At 36.3% G+C, this 26,738-nt stretch overlaps 1 protein-coding gene across 1 annotated transcript in view; it reads right to left on the bottom strand.

The window, feature by feature from the left end:
* Positions 1-26,738, bottom strand: part of LOC131079997 (uncharacterized) — a 95,257-nt gene that overhangs the window by 55,601 nt on the left and 12,918 nt on the right. The window contains exons 2-3 of the mRNA XM_058018046.2: positions 8,473-8,620; positions 1,175-1,281 (exon numbers count right to left, since the gene is read on the bottom strand). Of these exons, the coding sequence (XP_057874029.2) occupies positions 1,175-1,281; positions 8,473-8,620 (255 nt within the window). The remainder of the gene's footprint in view (positions 1-1,174; positions 1,282-8,472; positions 8,621-26,738) is intronic.

Raw genomic sequence — 26,738 nt, 5'->3', positions numbered from 1 at the left:
GAGGAAAACATTAGTAAGTGCGAAAACCCTAAAAGATGGAAATGTGGACATGTTAGAGTATGACACTGCAAGCGTTGACCATTTTTAAATGCCTACAGTTTTATCAAAGATTAATTTATGATAATTTTCAAATCAATAAATCATAGCACAATACTCAAAGTCAATCTTATCGTGAATTCTTTGGAAATATTTACAAGTCTGCTAATTTAGAGGTTTTCGTCCCTAACTCAACAATGACAATACCAAGGCTTTTTGTCTTCCTTGACCAAGATTTGGGTTTTCGTCCAAACTTGATAAGAGGACGAAAGGGTTTTTCTCCTTCCAATTATCATGCTTGGAAGAGATTTCGTCCTTCCTATTTGCAAGATACTTCCTCAAATTCAAAACTAATTGCTTAATGTATTTGCTAGATTATTGCTGATTGCTTTGGTTGATTGATATTTCTTGATGGGTTCTGTTCATTTTAGAATTTTTTTCTTTTTCTTGCTGTTTTTTATGCATTTGATGTGGGGGACAGTTAGGAGACTCTAAGAAGTCCCCAGTCCCCAAGTCCCTGAGACATTCGGGATGTCAAACAGATCCAGGGGTGCATCCCACTGGAACAACGGAAATTAGGGATCCATAGTATCCTAACGGAACCAAAAATTAATGTCAAACAGTGTTCATTTATGGACAGGCTTCTTGATGGCCACCCACTGCACTCAATGTACATTCCTAATTTTTTTGCCATATCTTTGCATTTTGCCATTATAAGTATCAGGAAGGGATCAATCTATAACAACTGTCATGCTGGAAAGACTATCTAGTTAAAAAAATTAGATAGATGACAGTAGCAAAAGTAATCAGGTGACTCCTCCTTGTCTATTTACTTTTAACAATTTCATTCATTGCAGTTAATATTCATGCTAATGAATGTTTTTTAAGCAATTAATCCCGAGCCCACATTGCAATGTTTTATTTTATTTTTTACTCTTGTATTGGAAAAAAACATAGAACATGATCATCCTCATAATGGATGATGTTTTTCACCTCTCAGCAGTTGCCCTTATAAAAAATATTATTTTGGAGCCACTGCCAATTTTATTTGCAATGCCTAGTTGGTCACAAAAGTATTTGTGAAAATCAATGCATGAAACACAAGAATAAAGAAAAATCTATAAAAGAGAGAGATTACCTGCTCAATCTGCATGGGAAGCTGATCATAGCTAAACGCGGGATGCCAGTGGTATCCAACTGCAGCAGGTGCATGCTTCAGTTTTGCTCCTCCTTTCTTCAACCGAACTGTCCACAATTTTGATGAGCCATAGAACAGATCCTCTCAGTATAAACAGGGAGAATGGGCAGTCAACCAAAAAAAATGCAGTATTATGTTCAGCAACAGAGAACACAGCACATGCTTAAACAGTTGCTGCAGTTTATAGTTTTCAACAAGGATTATTCCATTATTTTTTCAAAACTTCATTACAATGGACTACATTGCTTTTATGCCCTAAGTCCAATAATAAAGCTCTAAAGAACAACCTCTTCAAGTTTTTTTCACACAGGTTTACTAAACTAAGATGGATTGAGACTGCATGCTACAATAATCTCAGCCTCGGTTATAAAGCTGTAAATTTGAACTTAGCAATTTATGGTACACTTAAACAATTTCAATAATCAAAGACATTTGATATGATACTTACTCTCATTTTCACTCATTAAGGCCAGACTAGGGTTTATCCACTGATATTAGACATATGCAGCTTGCAGACATGTCATACAGGAAAAAGGTGTTGCAAAAGATGGTAGAATGGAGACATTTATTTCGATTACCAAAATATATAGAAATGGATGTGCACATATATTTATTTATTCTTCAGAAAAATAGCCCTCAAATCCAACGATTTCTTTTCACACATGGAAATTTTATCTAGAACCTCATTTTTCCAGAAGTTTTAGACTCTCTCAGCCATATTTTGGCTGCTTTAAACTTTCAAGCATTATGAAAATAGTTCAAAAGTAAAATGACATAATTAATGACTTGCACCAGTACAAATTATTATTTAGAATCCCACTTGGGGTTCCTTGCATTGTTTCAACTATTTTTGAAAAACAAAATTCAATTATAATCTATGTTTGACTATATTCCTTTGCCAAATTCCAACTTTTATCCTGAATGTTTACCACAACATACAATGCCACACATAAGTTGATATCCAAATTCAAAATTTGTTAGCATTTATAACATGAAGTTAAATAGAGTAGCTCACGTTTCATTACAGGATTGCGATTTGAGCTCATCTAGTACTAGGTGCTTTGCTTCCAACAAAAGTGCTATAATCTCTTGATCATCCAGTGTAGATGGATCAAAAAACTTCATAGCATACAAAGTTATTGAGTATTTCGATGTTTTTGGGTAGCCTAGTACTCACAAGGAAAACTTGCAAGTCTTTATTAACTAAGTTTTTGGTGAGTCAAAGCAGCAAGTACTCGCTAAAACAAGTCCATGCATTCAACTCACCACATGGAAAATATGTAGCCCAACATGGCAAAAAAATGTGTAATGTCCCTTTTTTGGTCCATTCCAACATTCTTGGAAAGTTTCAAGATTCTTCAAGAGTGCCAGATTTTTTGAAACAGTTTTCTAACAATGGCAAAGTGTTCCAAGGGTCAAGATAAATACAATGTTTTTTTAATGCAAATCCAACTTTTAGGGAGCATTCCACATTTCTTGGAGAGAACCAACTTTCCTAAGACCTCGGGATGTGTGGGTAAAAGTAATTAAATAAATAGTTTAAGTTGTCTTAAGGTGACTTTATATTATAAAGGCAACTTGTGTTTATTTATTTATTTTAAAGAAGAGTGATTTATGTCATAAAGTGTTTTAAAAAGAGGGAAAACTAATGTTAGCACTACTTATGGAGTACAAGTGACTTAAAAGGTTATTATTTATAAGTGACATTGAAATGGAGGATTAAAAAGTAATATTTAATTAAAATTTCTTGAAAAGTCACTTTATTTTATTATATAATATTAGTCATAGCTTTTTGGAGTTTAGTAATACTTTGTAATCAATCCACTACTTTAATTGGTATACTAATTTGAAGTACTTGCCTTGCAATAATTATTTTGAATTGCAATTGATTTGATATCATACATGCATTAGCATTTAAGTGGCGGCATTTGTTATCCAGAGCATGCTTCACCTTGACTCTTGCTTCACAAAGTCTTTCTTTTTCTATACGTGGGTCTAAGTACACAACCTTGTTTGGGCTCAAGTAACTACCAATACTTCACTATGCCTCTCTACATCGGTCATGTCGATGTTGGCCTTTTTCTTTAGACATCTGATGTCCTCATGGTCTCCATTCTAGTTTCTATACCAACGTCTTAGAAAATGTTCCCATTCATCACATTACCAACATTGTATAATGGAATGACCTTTGGAGTTGTATTATGTCCAACTCCACCTCCCCATCTTTGATTTCAATGGTTTCTCAAAGATGTGTTCATGTTATTTTGTGGCTTTGGTGGAGTAGACTCCTCTCCTTGTGTAAAAAGCACTTGTGTGCATCTACTCTTTAGATTGTATAGGCACTCTTTTATTGAATGACCTATAACCTTACAAATATCACAAAACAATTTCCTAGGACAATAAGTTTTGATGTGACCTTCACATTTGCAATCATTGCACCATAGTTCTTTAGGTTCTTTGTTGGTTTCTTTCTTTGCCTTCAATTACTTCATCTTCCAGAACATATACCCCCATAGTGCCTGTATTGTTCCCAATTCACTATAGTTACTCTCATCCAAACTATTATCTTCATCCATTTTTCTTTTGGCTCGAGAGGACATTTTATCTTTCCTTCTATAGCCACTACCTTATTATATACTTCTACATAGGTTGAAGGCAATACCATTTTCATTTTTTCCCATGAAAGAATGAATAAGGCCTTCAATAAACCATCTTGTCTTTAAACCATCACCAAGTTATATATCTAGTTTTACAAGTAATTCTTTGAACTTTCGATTATAAGATCTTACATTTTTGTGTTTACCTTGTTTTGTGTTATAGATTTCTGCTATGATTTCGTTGTCATCTCGAAGCAATTTGAATTCTTCTTCAAAGGCCAATCTCTATACACCATTCGATAGTTACACCTCATAAAGTGGCTAGGATAGACCATAGCCAACATGTTCCATTGTCCTACCCATTTGCTATCCAAATTGTTTCACAAGTCTTACAATGCCTCATATGATCTTTGATCTATTATCTATAAACTTCGGTAGCTTCTGTCTTTCTATAGGGGCTTGAAGGTGGAGTTACCATGATTTTACTCTAATGCAAACCTAGTTCTTGGAACCTACTTCTCATGGAGTTTTGGCTTGGACATTCCAGTGCTACTCTAGCACTCTCAGCCACATGGAATCCTCTGCTCCTCCTATGACTTTAGCTTTCTGAACACTTGTTTCACCTTCAAGTTCTCTTATGTATGGTGTAATCCTTAGCCCTGGAGTTTTTGGCTTGGTTTCTTCTTCTCAAATTAACAACTCTTCAATACCTCAAAGATTTCTCTTATATATACCTCTGCTTCTCTGTTTGAGAAAGAGTTGTTGATTCTTCTTCATATTGAACTTAGTTCACAAAATCAACCCACAATTTGTCTAATAGTGAAGGATGTCTTGATATCTCCATTCACTCATCCTTCATGTGGTTATTCATACTGGGTTGAATCTTCTAACATCTTTTTTCCCGAATACAAGGTTGACTCATGCTTTGACCCCAACTTCTACTTTAGGATGGGCCTAGGCTTGGGATTTGAACATAAATAAATACTTTAAACACTTAGATAAGGGAAGATAATTTTATGCCTCCTTGTTGCTGAAATTATTATTCAAGTTTTTTGTGTTATCTTGCATGTGTTTATTTAAAAAATCAAATAGCTTTTATGGTGCAATTAGGCTTTGTATTGCAAATTTAATTAAAGACGTTGTTGTAGCTTTGTATACAGTATCCATTATTCGGTTTGTTGAATCTTGTGTTTACTCCAAATCAAGATTTGTGTAGTATTCTGGATTTTTACTCTCTATATTTAGTCAGAAAATGTGAGTGTGTGCTAGTTGTTGTAACTTGTAAGTGTTCAACTTTAAGAAAAAAAGGCATAAAAATCTCTCAAGTAGAAGTGCTGATAACCCTTATGCCCATACAAACACAAGTTGTTTTTACTACTTATCACTCTAAGTTTTTAGTTTTATTCATAAGGGAGCTTCCCTTTCTAATTTAAAAAGTTTTATCATTACACACTGTTCCATTTTGTGTTGTCCTAAAAGGGAAAAATTAAAATACGAACACTGTGCAGCAATAGTAAGTTATGCAGAAATAAATTGGTTGTAGAGGATTGATCAATTATGCAGGATATGTGAGTTATGTCTTGCAACAGCTATCAATAACTCCCCCTTTATCATGTCTGTCACTAAGCGGTATACAATCAATTTATACAGCCAAGATATAATGTCCCCTTCTCAGTAGTGACCAGTTTAGTTGGCCGTTAGCCTATTTCGGAGACCCGTAGGCTAGTTGGGAGCAGAAATTAGGGTTTCCTACCCTTGGGAGGATGTTTCAGCATTTTGGTGGCTTGCATGTTGGAGTTTGTCAGTTTTGGTTCTAGATTCCTTCTAGGTTTTCAGAAAGCTTCGCAAAGCTTGGCAAGTTAAGTATTTTTTTGAAAAATGGTGTTTTAAATTAAATAATAACTTAAGGCAAAGGTTGGACAATTTATTTAAAGGGGATTACTTAAGTTATGTTGATATCTAAAGTCATGTCCTTGATTATATGTTGGGCGATTCATGGTTGAGGAAAATATTTTATAAGTGAATTATTGTTAAAGCAAGATGGACACCTTAGGAGGAAAATAAGATAATTTTATGATATAATTCACTTTGTTCTTTGGACGCCATAATACAGTCTATTGATGTATTTTTATAAAGTGTATTTGCCACCATGTGATTGGCGATTTTGGGAAAAATGAAATGAAATGCAAATTAAGGAAATTTGAATGTCGCTGTTTAATCCCATATTGGAGGGAAAAGAAGTTTGATTTGGGTAGGAAGTTATAAATATGTGCCTTGACCTTCATTTGAGACTATTCATATTTATTTGCAACAAAGTGTTGCCGAAATTTAGAGTGATGGCTTCGAGGAATGCATACCTCCTAGCTGATTCTTGGCTTCTTGCTTGAAAGATAGCAACTTGTTGAGATTGAGAGACTGTTCTTTACACTGCCAAATAGATGGAGTTCATTGAAGTAGTAACATTTGATGTTTTTTGATGTATGTTGGGGTGTTTTGTGAGTTTTCAGGTTGCTGGTTGGTTGTAGAGCTGAAGTGGTTTTTCATCATATGTCCATGGGTGAGTTTTTGTGGCTTCTGGGTATTCTTACTATATTTTCCTAAGACCTAGGTGATCCTTCATGTCAGTTTTCAAAGTTAAATTTGGAGATACGAATTTTATAATGCAAATCTCCCTTATGCCTAGGCCGTACCATGCTGGAGTTGTCTAGAAATTCGTGCATAATTGTTTGAGTGAGCTTGCTGCTGTTTGTTGGTCTTAGCTTGGTCGCCTCCTTCCTTGATTTCATCTGCAATTAGTCTCGCGTCTTTCCGTTGAGTGTTGGTGGAGTTGTGAGCATTTTAGTGTGGTTTGAAGTCGCTGGTCTGTGTTATTCAGCTTGCTAGAAAAGTGTATTGGAATTAGAATTTTGGAGTGTGAGGTTGTTTTTGGGGTAGTTGGTCTCTTGTAGCTAGTGAAATGCATTTATCTTTATTTGCAGCTTTGGACAGCATTATCTTTGATCTGAAAATTTATGCTATGTAATGTAAAGCTGATTAGTAGTACTAACAAGTATCTTATTTTGAATTGTATCACAAGACTCACTTAATAAGTGGAAGAGGCTAGCTTTGCTACCTATCTTATCTCATTGTACTTCAGTACTCCCCCTGAATAAGCGGTTGAGTGGATTGTTATTAAGTTTTCAGTCTTCCCACTGCATAAGTGGTTGAGTGATCTATTTCCCTGTTTGTAATAATTGTCCTCCCACTGCATAAGTGGTTGAGTGATCTATTCCCTTGTAATAATTGTCCTCCTGCTAAAAAGTGGTCGAGTGATTCTCTTTTAGTTGCTCGGGGGCTAGCTTGCCGCCCAGCCTTGTAATTTCAATTGATTATTGGAGCTAACGATCTCCTATTTACCGTATGCTTTCACCTTCCCACATTGGGCTCTTGGTGATCAGAAAGTGGAAGGGCTCTCTTTCAGCAATATTGAGTTTATATTTCCTAACCTTAACTCTTTCAACTTCCCACATTGGGCTCTTGGTGATCAGAAAGTGGAAGGGTTCTCTTTCAGCAATATTGAGTTTATATTTCCTAACCTTAATGGGTGTTTGTGGGGTTTGAAAATTGAAATAATTCAAAAAAAAAGTAAGGGGGTCATTACACAAGATTATAAAATGTCAATCACAATAAACCAGCTCTACACATGGCAAAGGGAATTTGAAGTCAATTACACTAAGACATAAGGCCTAGAGAAGTTATAAAAAGGCTTTAAGCCTCGAGGGAAATTTTTCTTCATCCTGAAAAGGTATTGTACAGAATCCTTGACCATTTTTGTAGCCATGTGCAGCGTGCACACTACTCCTGGATTGGACCTGAGATGGCACCCGTTCCTTCTTGGGAGAGTTTTCCCTATTTTATCTACGATCTGAAAATGCTTTGAAAAATAAAAAACAGTCCTGTGCTGTTTTTATTCCAATTTTGGTATATTTTCTGTCTAAATACAATACTTCCTTTCCAGAAAATTCAAATTTCAGTTCAAAACAGAAAAACAAATAAAAAATGTACTCTCATGTCCAATATTTTTTAAAAATTTACTATAGCTGAGTTTTTCGTTTTCATCAGTTAAGATTTGGTTCACAACAGGACCCCACTAATGTCTATTTTGGGCAAAATAGTATGTCATTAGGGAGAATTCCTTATTATGAACTAGCTTCAAATACGTTGCTTTTAAGAATTTGCTATTCAGTGGGTAAAATCTATGAAGTAAATATACCGTTCAGCTGTGGTAATTATCTTGTTCTTTGATGTAATATAAGATGCATTTATTCAAAACAATCTGGGAACTAAAGTTGGCCATTCTGATACAGTTGACGGATTAAGCACGTGCTCTAGGTGAGCCGGGAGGCAGAAATCAATCACAGGTTCTGCTTAATTGGACTTGCTGACATTGATAGACTGATAACTGTTGGATGAGCTTTGTTTTCATGCTTTGTTCATTTACATAGAATAAGCTTCCAAGTGAATATGCTACTGCTTGAAAATTATTGTAAGCAAAAGGAATTAGGATTTGGTCATATTAGGTGCCTTTCCTGACAAACATATGTAACTCTTGGGCTTCAAATCAATTGTACCCATGAATCCATGGTCATATACAAAGCTTACCTCCAAGTTCCAAATCTTCCCACCCATACTCGCTGAATTTTGTATCGAAGGGGCCCTCTGACAGTTCACCAAGCATAGCTGCTGCTTGTGCCAAGCGCTTCCGAGATATTGCAATATTGCCAGTAGCAAAAAAGGCTGTAGAGTAGTCCTGTGTATGACACATAACAATTCAAACAAGATTAGAAAACATAACAAATTGCTTAAGCAATGTATATACAAGCAGAAAAGAAAACATATTTAATTTTGCTTCAGAATTGATTTTATTGGTCACTAAATACTAATCTGAACCCCAACTTTTTCACAAATTATGCATCATCTACAGAGTGGTACCTCAAAAGATTAAATTGTTTCACTGGAGGCCGTGTAGCATCATAATGGCTACTCAAGATCAAACATATGAGGTATTTGTCCTAGAACCTTTTATCTCTTTTCCATACCATATGGATTGGTTGACTAGAAAACATTAACAAAGAAGCTGAAGTAACAAATTGGGGCCAGCATTAGTCCTAAGGGAATTTATATTATGGGATTAACCAAAGTAAGGACCTAATAAGCCTTGTAACTAAGAAAATATTAGTTGTGTAATGCATTTGGACATGGGACGTCATCCCTCTTCATGGAAATTATGTAATAGTTTTCCTAAAATTCATTTATATATGCTAGTAAAGTTGGTAACCAAGAAGGGGCGGTGCAAATTGAAGATCAATAGCTCTAGAAGGGGTGTGTGAAACCTTGTAACTCATATATAGGATATGAGAATGTTGTAAGGCTTCAAGGCCTAAATGTTATGCGAATATTGTAAGCCTTCGAGGCCTTAATGTGATGAGCATACTATAAGGCTTCAAAGCATGAATTTATGGCTGTGCTAATTGATGTAATTTTGAAGTTCAATCAAGGTATCATTGCTATACTTTTCTGAGTTCCATTGTGTCTGAATATTGTTCTTTGGTTGTTTTTTTCTACTGTGCAAGTGGATTTGCATGTTAGAGTTGCAAGTTTGAACTTCCCTTAATTGGGATCTCCATGTAGATCAAGTGGTATCAAAAGCATAAATAGTTCCTGCAAGTGATTTGTGAGAACAAGTTGTAACTTGATGAGTGCAGACAAAAGCATTGATTGTGAGACAATCTGCAAAACTGTGAAGGTAAAGTGGATAGAAGCATCGAGTAAGGATAATGTTTTAAGGATAGTGGAATGACCGAGAAGGGTTCTAAAGAGTTACAACTTGAGAGAGTTCAGGCCAAGGAGAAAGATAACTGCAAAATGAATGCAGAAGACAGAATGCACTAAAACAAAGATAGCAGAAGTTGGATGCACTAGTGATAGCACAAAATGTTATAGCAAAGGCATGGTGAGACATTTGGAAATAGGAAGAAGTCCTCATAAAGGAAGATGAGGAAGTGCTAGTGGTCAATCTAGAAGAGGTGACAAAGATTGGTCCTAGGAAGGACATGAGGGAGGAATGAAGAAGTGTGCAAAGTAATGCATTGGAGAGGGAGACTGCCATGAGGTAATAGGCACAAGGTGTTGCCAAGCATGCAAAAAAGTTCTATGTAGAGGAGTGGATAGAAGCAAAGAAGCTTGGAATAACCTCTACAAAGTGGTGAGGCAATAGAGGTATGTTTAAAAAGGGCAACCAGAAGTTGTCTTATAGTATCAACACACACATTAGCAAGACGCTTGGCAATGGGTCAAGTTGGGTCTGCATTGGCTCAAGAGTGAAAACTGAAAAGAATGAATACATTGAATTTTTCAGGTGAACCTTGGGAAGGAGGATATCAAGATTACTGAATGAAGAGTGAGAACATATCCTTTGGAGGGGATGAAGAGTAAGGTGGTGATGCAAGTGCAACTGAGTGCAATGGAGGAGTACTTTGTGATGGTACCAAGTATGAAGAGAAGTAGAGTTGCTGAAAGTGAAGCAACCAGTTGGAGAAAAGGAAAACAAACTAGAGAAGGAAACACTAAGCCCGAGGTTTCAGGATGGAAGGCATAGACACAGTTTGTAGTAGCACTAGTTGGTGTAAGAAGATCTAAAGGAGGTAAGAAAAGACTACATATAGATGCAATAGGAAGGAAAGGAGAATAATACAAGAAAGGAAAAGCTAAAATAGGCAAATTTTGGCAACAAGAGAAAACTATATTGTGTGGATTAATTCACACAAAAAGAAAGAGGGAAAAGGGGAGGAGTAATCTTGAGTGGAGATGGATGGCACATGGTGGACTGAAACCCACCAACTGATTGAAGAAGGAAATTGAGAAGGACAGTAGAGAGTTGGTTGCAACAACCACAGAGTTTTATATGGAAGATATACAAGATGAACTCCATGAGGCTCTAGTGATTAGAAAAGCAACAAGCATGAAAGTGGTAATGGATTAGTATCCTTTGGTGATCATGAGATTATGTTCTACTGCATCGCAAGTTGTTAAGGTATCAAAGGCAATAATAAATATATTATGAGGAATCTCAAAATGAGGAAAAGTCACAATGGTGCAAAATAATTATTGTCACAAAAGTTCTAGATGACAAGAAACTATAGAAAATTGGCAGATGGAAGAATGAAGAGAAAAGAGGGATGTTGGAGGTTAGCAGTTGAGCAGGGAATCACAGTTCATTTTCAAACCGTGGAAGGAGAAATTGCATTTATGGGACATGAATTGGTTGTAGATGAGTAAGATGGAGCCTTGACACAAAAGGTTGAGGGTGAACAAAAGGCAATAGGATGAGGACATGTTATGAGAAGATTTCTCCAACAAATTGCAAATGTGTTGTAAGAATCCCTTAAGCTAAGAGAAGAAGAAATAAGGCAATGTTCTGAAGTGGATGCAATAAATTGGAGAAGTTAAGCCACAAGAGGGAGCTTAGGAAAAGCAATTGGAAGAGACGGTCAGACTATGGTGGAGCAAGAGCCAAAACTTGGCAAATTAGGATGGGGTAATGGCCTAAGCAAATGTCAGAAGAGGTGACTTAAGAAAATCAAAATTCTTCATAATTAACTATATCAAGTGATGGGGCACATTGAGGTTGAAGTGCAAACTGAAAGTGTAGGTCTATAATTCAGCCCTTATATGTGAGAACTAAGCCCACAGATCATTTACCTAGTTGCTTGATGCAGGATCATCTCAACAGTCAAGCAATCTTGCATCACCCAAAAAAGAAGTTTTCTTCCTTTTGTTTTCTCTACAATATGCAGGTTTTTGAAGTTCCAATCAAAGTTTGAGATTGTGGTTCTAGTAGTACATTGCATAGCTCATAATCTACATTTCAGATGGCATGAGATTTAAAGCAATCAAAATATTTATTCTATAGCCTTCTATCTCTTTTATAGTATATGCAAGGATTGACCAACTAGAAAGCATCATCAAAGGAGCTGAAATACACATTCGTCCCATTGGGGCCAGCATTAGTTATTATATGAATTTATAGTACGGTTAGAGACAAAATTGTTGGGATTAAGGTGCCTCAACCTTAGAGTCCAAACATGTTTATTTTATTTATTTATTTTATTGAACCCACTTTGGAAGTCCTAAAAAGAGGGTACTAGTGTCATAGGTTGCTATGTTGGAACTACGACGGTTACTAGTTCGGTAGAGGAGTCATGGAGAGTTATTATTTGGAAATTGGTATTTATGGTGGAATTCACTTTTGACAAGTGGTGCGAGGTAGGTATTGCATATAGCAAGGTGACTGTTATGGATTTGTTATACTTTGTTGCTTTGGAAGTTGCTATGTGCAACGTGTCATGGGTTTAGCAAGTTGTTTATGAAACCACATACCTCTTTGGCATTGGAGTTGGTTTTGAAAACCATGAATGCTTTTCGCTTGCATTGAGCTCTATAAATATGTGGCTTCTTAGTGTATTTTGTATGATAGGTTGGATGTCTTCTAAGAAGCTATTATGTGTCGGATATTCTCTAGATTTCTTTGCTGCTGTATTTACTACCGAAGATTATTGGCTCTAAGCATTGAATTGTAATTGTTGGTTGTTGCTGATAATACAATTGAGTCTGACTTTTGGAGTGTGATGTCCCCATATTATCAAATAATAATAATTTATATCCAAATAGGCTTTTACACCAATTATTTAATCATGAGTTATTTGTTCATTCAAATTAAAGATTTGAATGAACCCCTTAATAATTAATCAATTATTATATTATCAATTTCATCAAATAACATTTTTATATTTAAACTTTAAGATTATATCATAATAAATTATGGAGCAGCTCGAATTAAGAGCAATGCTAAGTGATAGCGAATGGAGACAACGATTATAATAATCATTACCGTTGTGCATAGTACCGATTTGTATATCAAGGAACGATAGGTTAATGACTAAAATCGAAACAAACTATGATATAAAACAATCAGCGATCTGTATAGTTAATCGAAGATAGAATATCACAGGGGATAGAAAATTCATATAGTACCGAAACATCCATAAAATAATATATCGTATCAACCTTTAGATGGCAGTAAATAAATTATCGCATTAAGTAATGTTTGCATCGGGCCAAAGGGTAGTCTTAGCGAACAGCAAAGCATCCATGAGTCATTGTATCCAATAAGCAAGCATAATATCACCATTATAGCCATCCATAAAAGGAGTTGTCAAATACGTTAACTAATCAGTGGTTAGAAAAAATACATTGGGTGCAATCAGTAAATGATTAGTCATCCAAATGGGTGCAATTATAATCGAGTCAAACGTTGTATTGTTGCGATAAAGTGTTGCAATCCTTTGGAGGTATCCACTTTTGAATATATGTATAGAGCATCGGCCTATTTGACATATAATGGATATATATATTTTGGGTGTTTCGTTCTTGAAGAGCATTCATATATCGCAGAACAGTTAGCGTCAACACATGTCAACATTGTTCTAGGTGATAATCGATTTACCAGAAATATTATCGAACCCTTCCATCATGGAGGATTAGTACAGATGACAGATATGATCCTTGGCGTTGGCTGCTCTCAAATCAGGCAGTGTCAAGTTGCATACATGAGAAATAATTTACTAAGTTACGGCTATAGAAGAATAATGTTCCAACAAAGTATTACAAAGAAGAATAACATAGTGAAGGGAGGCAATGTCATCCAATGGTTACAAAATATACGTAGGAATTGCTATTAATAAAGAGACAAGTCGTCATATCCTAATTAAGCTACGAGGAGGCATCAACGATTACAAGGATGAGTCATAGGAAAGAATACAAAATCAAACTAATGACCAAAATAACAAAGAAACGACCAATAGTGGTTATGAAGAATAACGAGTCTAAAGGGACATGGGATATGTCTTTACTGAGTGACTTATCATTCCAATCACAAAGTATAAGAAGGCATTTCTGCAATTTTGAATTGAATCATCATAGTGTTAAATTTAAATATCAGATTATATGGAGATAATTCAAATACAACTACACAAAATTTATCCTGGGAAAACCTTCCTCTTGAAGGTGAAAAAACCCAGCAATGATAATTCTTATTGTATTTATCAATTTACAATGTCTTTACAATATTGAGCACTTCTATTCAACATTCACAAAGTGAGAGGAATGTATACAATCTGCTGTAGGTATATCACGAACTGCTGTAGGTGAAGAATACGATCTACTTGATGATCAATCTGAATTTCCAAAGGAGATGGAATGCACCGATCTATATACCCAATCTCAACATGATCAAGCAACACGACTTATACCAAAAGTCGGCTTCAACCAACACGTCTCATTTATTAGACAACGGTTATATTATAATTAACTTGACTCTTCATAATCACGTCTTATGCCAAGGGTCACGACTTTCAATGTGATCGGTGTATTTATTAACAAGTCTTTTTATTATAAATGACGGAAATAAGAAATCAGACATGTTAAATGTGTAAGGCCGTTTCGGCCCTTCACACATTTAAAAGCAGAGTCGGCCCTGAGAAGTCCGACCGAAGCTATACATCAACACTCCCTCTTAGCTAGGGAGGAATCCTTCTCGATATCTGAGTTGCATAGTCATATCCATCATGGCTATTCCCAGAGGGTGAGTATAAACAAATGCTAAGTCATGAAGTCTCTCACATGACATTCACCATACCTACTCGCAGAGGGTGAATCCACCATACCTACTCGCAGAGGGTGGAACAAGGGTTGGAACCTCAAACTTCTCTCCCAGAGAAGAATGAACAACAAGGGCTGATACCTCAAACTTCTCTCACGGAGAAGAATGCATAACAAGGGCTAATACCTCAAACTTCTCTCAAGGGCTAATACCTCAAACTTCTCTCACAGAGAAGAATGCTCAACAAGGGCTTGCACCTCAAAATTCTCTCACAGAGAAGAATGCATTATAATACATATCAAGTTATCACCAATGCTGAGACTCCCTCTCAGCAAGAGCTTCATTTTCCACAATTCCAAGCTTGTCTCGAAAATGCACAAATTTCACTTTCGCAAGAGGCTTGGTGAAAATGTCAGCCGTCTGTTCCTCAGTACAAATGTATCTCGACTGAACAACATTCCTTTGTACCATATCTCTGATGTAGTGGTACTGAATCTCTACATGCTTCGTTCTGTCATGAAATACTGTATTGACTGAAAGCTTTACACAACTTTGGTTATCACAATGTATGATGGTAGGCTCCAATGATTGACCAAACAATCCTGCAAGGAGCTTACGAAGCCACACTGCTTCGTGAGTTGCTACACATGCAGCAATGTATTCTGCCTCTGCAGTGCTCGGAGCTACTAAAGGCTGCTTCCTACTACACTAGGAAATCATAGCAGATCCCAAGCTGAAGCAACCACCAGAAGTGCTCTTCCGATCAGTAACACTCCCTGCCCAATCAGAATCAAAATATCCTTCAAGAATCAGGTCCATACAGGAAGAGTATTTCAAGCCATATCCAACTGTGGCATGCAAGTATCTCAAGATATGCTTGACTGCAACTAGATGTATCTATCTAGGTTCACTCATGAACTGGCTAAGTGCACTCACAGCATAACAAATATCTAGTCCAGTGTTAACTAGATACATCAGGGACCCAATCAATTGCCTATACATAGTAGGGTCCACAAAATCTGAACTAGCTGCAACTTCCCTTAATTTCTTCAAGTTAGTTTCCATTGGTGTGGACATAGATTTACAATCTGTCATTCCAAATCTCTTCAAGATATCGATGGTGTATTTTCCTTGACTTAGGATAATCCCACTGGGCCTCTGCCAAACTTCCAACCCTAGAAAGAAGTGCACGAGTCCTAAGTTCTTCATCTCGAATTCGGAAGTCAACTCCTTCTTACATCGATCAATGAGATGATCTTCTTCGGTAACAAATAGGTCATCAACATAAAGTACCAAGATCAACATATCACTATTGAATACCTTGAAGTAAAGGTTTGGATCAACGTCATTCTTGCAGAAACTCAAACCCACCAAGTATCTGTCAATTCTTTCATACCAAGCCCGAGGAGCCTATTTAAGGCCATATAGGGCTTTCTTCAATTTACACACATGAGACTCTTTCCCATGAATCATGAACCCCTCAGGTTGCTCGATGTAGACTTCTTCTTCAATCACACCATTGAGAAAGGTAGTCTTCACATCCATCTGATGCAACTTCGATCCCTTAGCTGCTGCAATGGCAATGATGGTTCTAATGGAAGTATAGCGAGCAACAGGAGCAAATGTTTCTTCGTAATCTATTCCCTCTTGTTGAGAGAAGCCACGAGCCACAAATCTAACCTTGTACTTTTCAATGTTGCCATCAACTGCATGTTTTATCTTGTACAACCACTTGGAAGATACAATAGACTTCCCTTTTGGTCTAGGCACAATATGCCATACATTGTTCTTGAGAATGGATTGATACTCCTCATCCATTGCATCTTTCCAAACTTGTTGTTTTGCTGCTTCCTCTACACTAGAAGGTTCAAACTCAATAAGATCACACATTAATGCAACATAACCAGAAAATCTTTGTGGTCTTTTGCTTTCCCTGAATGTGCCTCTAGGAGCAACAAACTGTTCTGCTTCCTGCATAGTGTTTCGTGCCCAAAGAGGTCTCTTTCGAGACACAACAATATCTCTAGGCCCATCAATGGGATCCAAAGGTTCAATTGGATCATTACTCATATCAGGTTTTGTAGTCTCCCTTTGAATCTCAGGAGCAAGATCAACCTCCATGTCTTGAGGAGTTTCGTCATCTATCTCCATGCATGAGCCCTTTGATTTCCTAAATGCAACATCTTCCTCAAATGTGACATCCCTGCTAACTCATATTTGCTTCTGACCAGGAATGTAAATACGGTAGGCTTTGGAGGTTTCACTGTAGCCCACAAATATTCCTCTCTTGTTAGAAGGCTCCAACTTGGTTCTCTTGTCCTTGGGAATATGAACATACACAAGACAACCAAATATTCTCAGGTGGTTGATATCAGGCTTGATACCTGAGAAGGCTTCTTCAGGAGTCATATTTTGTAATATCCGATGAGGACATCTATTCTGAACATACACTGCTATTCTAGAGGCTTTTGCCCATAGAAAAATCTGAAGGTCTTGATCATGAATCATAGCTTTTGCAGCTTCAACAATAGATTTGTTCTTCCTTTCAGCAACCCCATTTTGTTGAGGGTTGTAAGGAACACAAAACTCCCTCTTGATCCCTGACTCAATACAAAAATCACGAAAGCTACCCGAGGTGTATTCACCTCCATTATCAGACCTTAAAATTTTAATTTTCTTTCCAAAGATATTTTCTACAAGAGCTTTAAACTCTTTAAACCTGCCTAGGACTTCATCAGACTCTTTAGACCTTAAGAAATAAATCCAAGTCTTCCTAGAGTAGTCATCTATAAAAGTTACATAATACAAACATCCACTTAGGGATGGAATTGACATTGGACCACATAAATCTGAATGTACAAGATCTAGTATTTCTTTAGACCTACTTTCATTGCTATGAAAAGGACTTTTAATATTTTTACCCATAGCACAACCTTTACAAGTACCATCATTTACATGAATAAGTTTAGGAATACCTTTTACCATCTTCTCCAAAGATGGAAGAGCCCTGAAGTGAAGATGTCCAAGTCTTTTGTGCTAGAGTTAACTGGAACTGGAAGAATCATGAATAAGAGCTTGAATTGGGAGAGTGGTGAGTTTGTATAAAATCTCATGTCGATTTCCAATCACACAAGCAGTCTTGATGCTGGAGTTCTTAGGCCAAGCAAGAACTCTTCCTTCAGAAAATGCAATTTGATAGCCCTTATCCTCCAGGGCTGAAATAGACACAAGGTTCCTCTTGATCCCTAGTACGAATAATACGTCACTTAGATGTAGAGAAAATCCAGATTCAAGTTTTAGAGATGTAGCACCAACTCCTCTTACAGCATAGCGTGCATCATCCCCAATAATGACTTGGAGATGTGACTCTTTCTCCACTAGATCCGAAAGGTGCTCCCGATGACCGGTGATATGTCGAGAGGCTCCACTATCAATTAACCATGTATCACTGTCTGTAGGAACATTGCTTGATAATGCTGATATGAAAAGAAAACCATTGGAGTTATCTTCAACCTCCTTTTGAGATAAGACTTCATTGATGTTTGCTCCTTGATGATTAGGTCTTGTCAAACAATCCTTTGCAAAGTGACCAAACTTGTCACACCTAAAACACTGGATGCGAGAGAGATCTTTCTTCCTTTTCCTAGAATCAGGTGCAGAATCTGATTTGAAATCTCTATTCTTTTTGAAGTTGCCTTTCTTCCAATAATTTCGTTTCTTGGTAGATTGAGTGGCAAGAACAAGTGTATCTTCATTTTGAGAACTCTTGACAATTCCTCTAGCATTCAATCTTGATTCTTCTTGAATGCAATCTGCACGAAGTTGATCAAACTTAGGTAATTTGGACCTTCCACTTATGCTTTAGATAAATGGCTCCCATGAATGAGGCAGACCATCCAAGGCTAGCATAACAAGGTCTTTATCTATCACTTGATCTCCAATTGCGCTTAGTTGATCTCTCAATTCTGAAATTTTCATGAAGTAGGTGATGACTGAATCTCCTTTTGCCATCTTCACTTGGTGGAGTTGCTGTCTCAAGGCAAGAGCCCTACTTACGTTGCTAATCTCATATAAACCCTCCAAGGTCTCGAACATATCTCTTGCAGTTGTCATCTTGGAGATGAGAGGCACCAAGTGATCCCTCACGGAGTCGATTAATATCTTCTTTGCTTTGATGGCATTTTTCTTGAATTGCAGTTTCTCATCACGATCTTCAGGTTTAGATAAATCCTTTTCCTCTATGAATTGAAGAAGATCATTTTCTTCAAGTGCAATGAGCACTCTAAACTTCCATGAGGTGAAGTTAATTGCGCCTTCAAGCCTATCTTCGACTTTAAGACCGTTCACCATTTTTGAGACTTAGAGATACTGCTTGACAAAGATAGAGAGGAGAGAATACTTAGAAGTTGTATAGAATCTGATCACGATCTTCTTTCACCGTGGTTCTGATACCATGTTAAATTTGATGATCAGATTCTATGGAGATAATTCAAATACAACTACACAAAGTTTATCCTGGGAAAACCTTCCTCTTGAAGGTGAAAAAACCCAGCAATGATAATTCTTATTGTATTTATCAATTTACAATATGTCTTTACAATATTAAACACTTCTATTCAACATTCACATAGTGAGAGGAATGTATACAATCTGCTGTAGGTATATCACGAACTGTTGTAGGTGAAGAATACGATCTGCTTGATGATCAATCTGAATTTCCAAAGGAGATGGAATGCACCGATCTATATACCCAATCTCAACATGATCAAGCAACACGACTTATACCAAAAGTCGGCTTCAACCAACACGTCTCATTTATTAGACATCGGTTATATTATAATTAACTTGACTCTTCATAATCACGTCTTATGCCAAGGGTCATGACTTTCAATGTGATCGGTGTATTTATTAACAAGTCTTTTTATTATAAATGACGGAAATAAGAAATCGGACATGTTAAATGTGTAAGGCCGTTTCGGCCCTTCACACATTTGAAAGCAAAGTCGGCCCTGAGAAGTCCGACCGAAGCTATACATCAACACATAGGATATAATGAGAATTGATCAAACATTGGGAACTTAACGATTAAAAGATTACATCAAATATATCAATTCAATCACCATGAGCAATTACAATATCTTCCCTTCTCAAATCAAAGGAAGCTATCAAGATAAGTGTTATCTTCCGAACTATCCTTAAATTTTAAGTTAAATATCATAATAAGATGTCTTCAATTTGGGTAAATATCGTATTACAATTCTCAACTTAAGTTGGAATTGTTGTTTCAGGATTAAACTAAGGAAATTCCCATTAGGGGACATTACAGTATGATAGGTTGGATGTCTTCTAAGAAGCTTTTATGTGTCGGATATTCTCTAGAATTCTTTGTTGCTGTATTTACTCCCGAAGAGCGTTGGCTCTAAGCATTGAATTGTAATTGTTGGTTGTTGCTGATAATACAACTGAGTCTGGCTTTTGGAGCGTGGGTTTTATCCTGAAAGCGTTTTCCCATGTATATCTAGTGTTGCAATTTTATTTGTTTAAATCTGTTTTTGAATGTGTTTATTTAATTTGTAGTAGTTAAGGGCTTGAAAGAAATTTTTGCATCATCGCTCCTATTAGATTTAGTATTTGGAACCCTTTATTCCGCACTTGTCTTCCTTTCAATTGGTATAAGAGGTTTGTCCAACTTTGTTATTGTTGTTGGGTTGATGGGTTTTGTGTGCTAATCTAGTTTCAGTGGGAGTTTTGCAAAGGAAGATTTCAAAACCTTGTTGTAAGTTTGATATGGCAAGCACATCCAACAAAATAAAGATGAAGAAGTTTGATGGAGGCAATTTTGAGTTGTGGAAACTCAAAATGGAGGACATGCTTGTGGATAGAGATCTATGGGTTGCGATTTCCTCAATGAAACCCCAAACTACAGTGCAGGACATATGGGATACATTGGATCGGAAAGCCAAGGGTATGATAAGACTTTGTTTGGCTGATTCGGTACTCTTGAATGTCCATGAAGAGAAAACAAGAGCTGCTCCTTGGAGGAAGCTTGGCAATATTTATCAAGGGAAATCCTTGGTAAATAAGTTATTCTTGAGAAAGAAGCTATATTCTCTAAGGATGGAGGAAGGAAGATCCATTTCAGATCACATGAATGCATTCAACATGCTAGTTGCTCAACTGGCTTCTGTCAGTTTCAAGATTGATGGTCAAGAGAAATGCATGCTTTTGTTATGTTCTTTGTCGGACTCGTGGGATCATCTTGTGATGGCCATTAGAAGCACAACAACCACTTTTATGATAGTATGTGGTTTCTTTGTTGTTATCTGAAGAGATGCGAAGGAAATATTTTGAGATGGCTAAGGAGGCCCTGGTTGCTCATGGTAGAATGATGGAGAAAGGCAAGAAGGAGGACAAGAAGGGTAAATCCAATCTTTGGAGAGACCTAAATATCCTGGTAAAAAGTTCGAGGCAAAATGTTGGAACTACGACAAATATGGTCATTTTCAAAAAGAGTGCAAGGAGGAGAAGAAAAAGAAAGGTAAAAAGGAGTTCTCCAATTTTGACTTTGATAAATCCTCTCATGATGAAATAGATGCTTTTGTCACAGCCTTGGCAACACATGCATCAAAAGATGTGTGGTTGATAGATTCAAGTGCCTCTTTCACATGACCTCTCTCATAGGTTGGTTTTTTAAGTACGAAGAGTTTGATGGTGGGAAGGTGTATCTGGGTGATGACTCTCACCTGAAGGTTGTTGGCCATGGAAGAGTTAAGATTCGATTCCCTGATGGCAGAGTGAAGGGGATTGATGGCGTCCTACATATCCCTGGTTTGGCATGGAACCTACTTTCAGTTAGCAAGCTGAGTGATGTGGGTGTGCAAGGTATTTTCTCAAGTAGTGGATGTAAGATGACAAGAGGCTCTATGTTGCTTGATAAGGGTGTTCAGATTGGCACCTTGTATAAGCTGGATGCAAGCATAGTTTAGTGCTTTTGTGAAGTCCAAAAATAGTGGATTCTTCATCCTCACCATCAGATCAAGCAGAAAAGAAGACTATTGTTTCTACACCTGATGCTCGTGCTTTCTAGGTACCTAAGGGTGCGAATGCTTTGCAGATGAAGCTCCCAGTTGAGAAGACAATGTTATGGCACCAAAGACTCGGTCACATTAGTGAGAAGGGTCTTCAAGCCCTAAAAAATAAGAGCCTTGTTGGAGGCCTTGATGACTGTAATCTCGAGTTCAACTTATGCGACATTGTGTTTATGGTAAACAACACTGTGTTTCTTTTTATTCCAGTTCTCATAAGTCTTTTGAGGTTTTGGATTATATTCATTCAAATGTGTTTGGTCCTATTAATGTTCCTTCGATATCTGGATCTATGTATTTTGTCTCTTTCATAGATGACTATAGTAGGACATTTGTGTATTTATTCAGAAGTAAATTTGAAGTTTTAAGTCGGTTTAAGGAATTCAAATCCTTGGTTGAAAACCAAACTAGTAGAATGTGCTTGAGAACTGACAATGGCAATGAGTTTTGTTCGACAAAATTCAATAGATTTTGTAAGGATAATGGGATTGAGAAACATAAGACAACTCCATACACCCCATAGCAAAATGGAGTTGTGGAGAGGATGAACAAAACGTTGATGGAGAGGGCAATGATTATGCTGAGTGATGTTGGGTTTGAACAAAAGTTCTGGGTAGCTTTTGAGTGATGTTGGGTTTGAAGAAAAGTTCTGGGTTGAAGTAGTGACTCTTCATAATATGCTAATGGCGTTTCTTCATGATTAAGAAGTCTTACTAATAGTTAACTTTAATAACCCACTACATTTGTTATCTCCACCTTAGCCGATTTCCTTGATGGATATTTATTTAGTCTATTCTATTAGTCTTCCTCATTGATTAGGAAATCAGTAATATGCCTTTACTTGATCGATTCCAATATGCTTTGTTGACTTCTCGATATATCGAGCAAGATATGTTGTTGATCGAGACAATTAATTAACCTTCCTCCCAGCACGGCTATAATGATAATTTGCATTGACTATTGTGATTGCTCTTAATAAATCGTTGTCTAACAATTCTTAAATAATCTTTATATTTATCCTTTATGTATGTTAATTTTATTATTATTCTTATTATTAAATATATAAATTATATATTTATTTAATATGTATATTTATTATTAAATATATAAATTTTGTTTATGTACACTATGTTTATAATCTAACATGTAATTTATTTTTATGATATAATATTAATTTTGTTTTTATTTGAATATTTCAATATTAGTTATAAATATTAATTAAATAATAATATTTAATAAATAAATTTCAAATAATCATTCGATGGTAATTACTATATTAATTAATATTAATAATTACTTCATTTAGGATATATATATATATATATATATATATAATGATCGAGGGGACATGACACATAGGTAGAGCATTTCATTGAAAAAGGTAAAGAAAACCTTGTTTGTAAGTTGAAGAAATCTCTGTATGGTTTGAAACGGTCTTCTAGAATGTGGTATCAAAAGTCTAACACCTATGTGTTGTCTTTGGGATTTCTGATATCTAAATCTAACCATTGTGTGTATTATAAATCTGAAAATTGTCACATTCTTATCGTAGTCCTATATGTGGATGATATGTTGTTTATTGGAAATGGTAGAAGAATGATTTCAAATTTGAAGTCTCAATTAGCACCACAGTTTGAGATGAAAGATCTACGTGCAACAAGATATATTCTTGGGATCAAGATCATTAGAGATATTGCTAGTAGAAAGCTTTGGATGAGCTAGAGTATGTTAACTTTGTGTTGAGAGATTTAGCATGTCAACTTGCAGGTAGTCAATTATTCCAGTGTTAAACAGGACAAAGCTTTCTATGGAGGATTGTCCAAAATCTCTTACTGAGATGGAGGATAGGTCTAGAGTACCTTATGCAAGTGTTGTTGGCAGCTTGACGTATGCTATGGTCTGTACGAGGCCAAACATTGCCCAAGCAATAGGAGTCCTTAGTCAATATATGGCTAATCCTAGTAGGGTGCATTGGGATGCGATTAAGAGTGTTTAGGTATTTAAGGGGTACTTTCGAGTATTCCTTGTGTTTTCATGGTTATCCCTTTGGACCTCGACATTCAATTTGCATTCATGGATATGTGGATTCAGATTGGGCAGGTGACATTGACAACAGAAGATCCACTAGTGGATATGTTTTCACAATGCTTGGTGGTGCTATTAGTTGGATGAGTAAGCGAAAAGCTATAGTCGCTTTGCCCACTACAGAAGCAGAGTACATGGCAGCTACTCATGCTTGTAAGGAAGCCATTTGTCTTAAAAGATTGTATTTGGATGTTGGTTTTGATGTAGGTCAGATTATTATCTATTGCGACAGCCAAAGTGTTATTTGTTTAGCAAAGAATCGTACTTTCCATTCCAAAACAAAGCATATTGATGTATAGTTCCATTTTGTTCATGATATGGTGGAAGATGGAGAAAGTTGATACTTTGGTAAATGTTGCAACTGCACTGATGAAGCTAGTAAACACTGAGAAGTTCAGATGGTGTGCCGATTCTATGGGCCTTGGAACCTTGAGCAGGTGATAAAGTTTTGACTCTTGATAGGTCTTCAACAAATGGGATACTGCTGGGATTTTAAAAGGTGTCTCAACCTTAGAGTCCAAACATGTTTATTTTATTTATTTATTTTATTGAACCCACTTTGAAAGTCCTAAAAAGAGGGGACTAGTGTCATAGGTTGCTATGTTGGAAGTATAACAGTTACTAGTTTGGTGGAAGAGTCATGGAGAGTTATTATTTGGCAATTGGTATTTATGGTGGAGTTCACTTTTGACAAGTGGTGTGAGGTAGGTGTTGCATATGCCAAGGTGGCTATTATGGATGAGTTATGATTTGTTGCTTTGGAAGTTGCTACGTGCAACATGCTATTGTCCTCATTTTTGTTTTAAAAAATGAGGGACCATTAAATAAAAATTTTGTCAAAAAATGAAAATTTTACTCTATGGCACGCTTCCCGAGGCAAAATTTTGCCTAATCCTTGGACTGACTTAATTCTCAATCCATCCTCTAACCATGTTTCAAATTTCATTGCATTCTGAGTTCGTTTGCTATGTCTTTCCTTCAATTTCGGGTTTTTTCTCCCTGACTGCAGGTGGGAAATTTTCCTTGAATTGCAAGTTTTAATGATTTTCTTTGTTTTGGTCTTTGTAGGGAAATTTTTGGCTAATTACAAGTGCACTTTATTGAAAAAAGAACTTGTAACTTACTTTTTATTTCCCCCTTGATGCTTTTTGGCTTTTTAAGTCATAATAGGGATTTTTTTGGATAAGTTACAAGTTAATTTTAAATTGCATATTTAAAAGTCACTTGTAATTCTTTTGAAAAACCCCTATTTTAATGTCTTTTGCTTGTAATGGGGAATTTATTCCCCTATTACATGTGTTGAGTATTAGAACTTGTTGTAGGGATTTTATTTTCCCTTTACAAGTTACTTATAACTTGTATATCTCTCTCCAAAACCCGATTTTGCTTAGAAATGGAATAAAGTGACAATTTTAAACTTGCTATTGTGCCCAAAAAACCCGATTTTTTTCATAAAGTGTAAATTGGGGAATTTTAAACTTGCAATTGGATTTCTAAAACCCCATTTTGCCTTGTTGAGAGAAAAGTAACATTTTAAACTTGTAATATGGGAATTAAAACCCGATTTTCACTATTACATGTAAAATGAAACTTCTTGTTCTTTCCCAAAAACCCGACCAGCAATATTGGAGGATTTTGTTGACAATTTCCACCGATTTTTGTGGAGAAATCTTAGGAGGAGGAAGGCGTTTTGGATTCCTTGCTATTTTCATGCATTTTCCAACTCTCTTCATGCCATTTGGAAGATATTATCGTTGGTTTTATGGTGTTTTAACAACAAAAACGTTTTTGAAAAATGCCACAATTTGCCTCATTCAAGTGCCACGAATCTTGTCTTTCCTAAATCGTTTTGGCTTGTCTTGCCTAGGCGTGGAGGTTGGGTGCTTTACTTGACCGATTCTTCATGCTTTTAATAGGCATTTTGATACATATGACATTTTTTCAAAAACGTGGCTAGGGTTTGAATCTTCTTCTTTTTTCTATAAGAGATTCTTTCTCTTCATTATAGTTGTTAGTTTTGTTTAGCTCTTTCCTAAAATCGGTTTTTGTGAGAGATTTTCCCCTTTGTTCCAAGTTTGCAAAGCAATTTAAGAAGTGTATTGATCTTCCCCATTTTCCCTCTTTACTTGTATTCGGGATTTTAAATCTCGATTACAAATTGAATGAAAATAATTATCTTCCCAAAATCCTTCCATTTTCATCCATGTTCATTGCCATCATCCATACATACCATTCTCACCATTTCATCCACTCATTTCACACCTTCATTCATTTTCCCCATTTAAAGTCTACTTGCGGTCAGCCATCCAGAACCCGAAATTGGTCCAAAATGCAATCAAAAAAACAATTGAAAATGAGTTTTAAAGGTCCAATTACAAGTGCAAACTTGTAGTTACCCATTACACATATGAAGTTGCATGTTTGTTCTCCACAATTGCAAGTTAATGCTCTTGTTTTCCCCACAAATGGTAATGCAGCTTCCAGAACCCGAAATTCACTTGTGAGCCCATTTTTGCATCAATTTATCTCTTCCCTTGTCAGTTTGGTTTGCACACACGATCTACCAAATCAATGGATTAAGGCAAAGGCATGGGCCTTATTTTTTGCAAGCAGATTTCAAGAATGGAGGATGATACAAAGAAGAGATACAACAACAATTCATGGTTGAGAGCATAGAATGCTTTCAAGACAAAGATGGTCATGACATGAAAAGAGGAAGGCAACCCTTTCCCTCCTGAAAAGATAGTACTACCCCAAGCAAGAAGATAAGGATGCAAGTTCCCGTTCCGGTTCAAGATGTCTTTACCAATCCAGAATACTTCAAGTTCTAGCATCTTGAAGCGACATGAAAATCATCACATACAAAGGATGATGCAGTTAGAGTCGCGTCTTTAGACACATGGAATAGTTTTAGTTATGCATTTTTAATTTTGTTTTGACAAGTTACATGTAAAAAAATAACTTTGTAATTGCAAGTTAACTCATTACTTGCACTTTTGTAATTACATGTAAAGCAACTACAAGTTGTGTTCAATTAG

The sequence above is a fragment of the Cryptomeria japonica genome, chromosome 3, assembly GCF_030272615.1.
Source record: "Cryptomeria japonica chromosome 3, Sugi_1.0, whole genome shotgun sequence".
In the NCBI taxonomy this organism is placed as follows: domain Eukaryota; kingdom Viridiplantae; phylum Streptophyta; class Pinopsida; order Cupressales; family Cupressaceae; genus Cryptomeria; species Cryptomeria japonica.
Note: the sequence above shows the minus strand (reverse complement) of the source record. Positions and strands in the feature narration are given on the sequence as shown.